The sequence below is a fragment of the Epargyreus clarus genome, unplaced genomic scaffold (genome assembly GCF_041222505.1).
Source record: "Epargyreus clarus isolate Ecla_fem2 unplaced genomic scaffold, WU_Ecla_fem_2.2 ptg000031l, whole genome shotgun sequence".
In the NCBI taxonomy this organism is placed as follows: Eukaryota; Metazoa; Arthropoda; class Insecta; order Lepidoptera; family Hesperiidae; genus Epargyreus; species Epargyreus clarus.
In genome coordinates this window covers 6,287,965-6,291,466 of record NW_027332236.1, presented here as the reverse complement: position 1 = coordinate 6,291,466, position 3,502 = coordinate 6,287,965, and the positions used below count along the sequence as shown (strand labels likewise).

Sequence of the window (3,502 nt, the reverse complement as noted above, 5' to 3'; positions counted from 1 at the left end):
GTCGGATGGGGTACTTATCCGGGATGGTCCGAGAATTGAGCATACGGTAGTCGCCACACGGGCGCCATCCGTCATTCTTCTTCGGAGCCAAGTGCAGCGGTGATGCCCAAGGTGACTCAGATGGACGACATATACCACTCTGCAACATTATATCAAACTCGGCTTTCGCAATTTTTAACTTATCCGGCGCGAGTCTACGGGGTGTGCAAGATACCGGCGGCCCAGGTGTTGTGCGAATATGATGGACTGTGTTATGAGTAGGTGTACGGTGAATGCCATGTGGGCGTGTAATTTCTGTGTATTGGTCGAGTATGTTATGATATACAGAATTTCCAGATATTACCTTAATTGACGTCACATGGTCCAATTTCCGCGCGAGCAAACCCGGGGTCGAAAGTGTTGTGCTGCCGTCGATTAAACGTTGGTTCCTAATATCAACAATTAAGTTGTAATGCGATAAAAAATCTACACCTATTATCGCCTTTGATACGTCTGCAACAATAAATCGCCAGACATAGTCGCGGCGTAAACCTAGGTTTAACACGAAATTTACATCGCCGTAGGTATTTATTACGGAACCGTTTGCGGCACTCAACACAAGGTCACTTTTACTACGTCGTTCCTTTAATATTGTTTTTGGGAAAACGCACAAGTCACTTCCGGTGTCCACTAAAAACTGTAGTTTTGTTCGTTTGTCGGTTACAAATAGGCGACCGGTCTTTGGGCAGCCGTCGGTCACCATTATCGACTGCCCCCGTCGTTTTCCGAAAAATCACATGGCTTGACACACTGATTTGCTTTATTCCCGAACTTATGATGGAACCAGCACGTCGGGAATTTCCGGTAGTTCGACTGCGATCGCTGTGTCGATCGAGCGCGGGATCGGTTAGGCACATTAGACCTGCTCTTTTGCCGGGACATCCGATCGACTTTCGAGGTCAACATTTGCACTTGGCGAGATAATTCTGCAATTTCACACGACATGTTACACGATCCACTTGGTGATGTTGTAGATGCTGCTGCTACCTGCGGGCTCGGTGTCACTATGTCGTGGATCCTATCGGCTAATTCAGCCACCTCGTCTAAACTCGTATTAGCCTGGGACGCTATGATGCTCTGCGTACTGCTCGGGAGTCTGCTGGTCCATATAGTCCTCAAAAATTCCTCGGGGACACCTGGTCCGGCTAGGTGCTTTAAGTGACGAAGAAATTGTGACGGCTTTCTGTCACCCAGTTCTTCGTCAGTGAGAAGTTGCTTGACTTTCTTCTCTCTTGATGCCGATAGTCGTTTAATGAGTTCCGCTTTCAGACGCTCGTACTTATCTGGTGCACTCGGGGCAGTAATTATGTCCTCCACCTCAGACGCGTAAATGGGATCGAGTTGGCCCATTGCATGATGGTACTTTGTCGAATCGACCGTTATGTTCGCCAATACGAATTGACTCTCCAACTGCGCGAACCATAACCCCGGTTTGTCAGGGTAAAATGGAGGCATACGCACTCCCACACGATTGATTTCACCGCCGCCGATCTTATTGTCTTTTTCCGCCATAACTAACACTGTTCACTATACTTTTAACTTTATGGAGTATCGAGGGGTCACCACTTTAGGGAGCGATGCGTGCTTACCAAATTGGCGCCAACGGAGAACTGTTTCTTTTACATTCAGTCGTATTGCAAATGGCGTTCGCGCCGCTCATTCAGACCTGCGCACGAGAGCTGCGCAACGAGCAGAGAGCGGCGAAACTACTTATATAAAATTGGGACTGTTTGTCCGGCGTACATACATAATTAATTTTATACAGTTAATGAATTATATGACTTATACAATTTTATGTTATTTACGTGTTGCAATTATATTGTTATTTATATTCTATTACAATGTATTGATATTTAGATTTACAGATTTATACATTTAGTAGTTACACTACACACCTAATAGCAGCAATGCTACGCGCTGCTGTGTTCTGATTTGAAGGGTGTGTAAGGAAGACATACTTTTCTGTTCCAGCTTAATTCTCAGGCGTAGCGGTGAATCTGTAGTTGCTTATAGATGTCCATGGGCGGCAGTAGCCATCTTACCATCAGGTGCTCGTCTGCTACTCCTGTATTATAAAAAAATATGAGAATATTTATTTTGTGTTAAGATATCAATAACACTAAACCATTTTAAGTTAAACGCTTTACGCTCATAACTTAAACCTTTCCACTTGATAACGATCCAATGAAAAAAGCGGCGTTTATCTCACTTCTGAATTTAAAAAAGGGCAAGTCTAATTACAGTTAATCCTCGTTATATGCGAAAAGCCGAAAATAATTACGAACGCGAAAATAAGGCACCCTTTTTTAACCTTTTGCTTATTTTTTTGACGGCCCTCTACAACATACATTTTTAATATGATTTTCGGGTTATTTATAGGAGTGGTACTGTTCGAAATTTTGTAATTAAGTTTTGCAATTTTCTGGGTCAAAAAAGTTGTTACATGAAATCATTCTATTTACCTACCTAGTTGTTCAAACTTGTTTTTTTTATATTATAGGAGTAGCAGACGAGCATGCACTCCACCTGATGGTAAGTGGCTACTGCCGCCCATGGACATCTGTAATCAACCCCTACCTACCTACTGATATTCCTACCTGAGGTCAGCCACAGATGCGCTGCTACCCCTGAGGACTAAGCTGGAACGCCTCGGAAAAGTCTGTCTCCCTTACCACACCCTTCAAACCGGAACACAGCAGCGCCTAACACTGCTGTTATTAGGTGTGGCGGTGGTGCCGCCGGAGTCGAACCACAAAGGGTTCTACCACCTTCAACTGGTTTACTGGTTTACTTATACAGTATATTTACTTATACAGTATAGTTATATAAAACATTTTGGGATAACGGATACCTTAAAGATTCTTTGTAATGTTTTCAATGGTGTATCACGCTTAGAAACAGTCTTACCAAGGATGCCAACGTTGCAATATTCTTTTTTTTTCTCAGAAATAATTGATGACTATGGGATAATGGGCTGATGATGATAACAAAGGACCGGCAACGTATTTTAATGAAATTCATATAAAGTATTTTGCTACTATTTGAAGTTGATTCTGAGATTTTTATATAATCTACCCGAAGGTTACTGCCGTCCATGGACATTTCCGTATAGAACAGACTTTCCTTCACAAGCCGATCACAGATGCGTCGCTATTAGTATGGACTAATATAGCTACCTCATATATAAGTCAGCCGACAGCCCGCACTTCCACAAAATCTTCAAAAGAGTTTCGTGCTAGAATTAGGTGGCATTGATACCTCCTTGGTCGATTATACGGTACCCTTACCATGAGTTTTCAAAACATCCCACAATTTTACGTTACGTTTACTTAATCCATTATTCTGTTCCGTTTGCTTCAGTAGACTGAGTAAACGTAACAATAAGTAAGTGCTCAAGTCTTTATGTCTGCCTTACAAGTTCGCAAAAAAGAGAGACAAAACATAAAGCGCTATTTTGTCAAAT

At 42.6% G+C, this 3,502-nt stretch overlaps 1 protein-coding gene across 1 annotated transcript; it reads right to left on the bottom strand.

The window, feature by feature from the left end:
* Nucleotides 1-651: 651 nt before the first annotated feature.
* Nucleotides 652-1,922, bottom strand: LOC140754765 (uncharacterized). The gene has a single exon (XM_073089853.1). It carries the CDS (start codon nucleotides 1,549-1,551, stop codon nucleotides 742-744), a length of 810 nt encoding a protein of 269 aa, XP_072945954.1. The 5' UTR covers nucleotides 1,552-1,922; the 3' UTR covers nucleotides 652-741.
* Nucleotides 1,923-3,502: the final 1,580 nt, after the last annotated feature.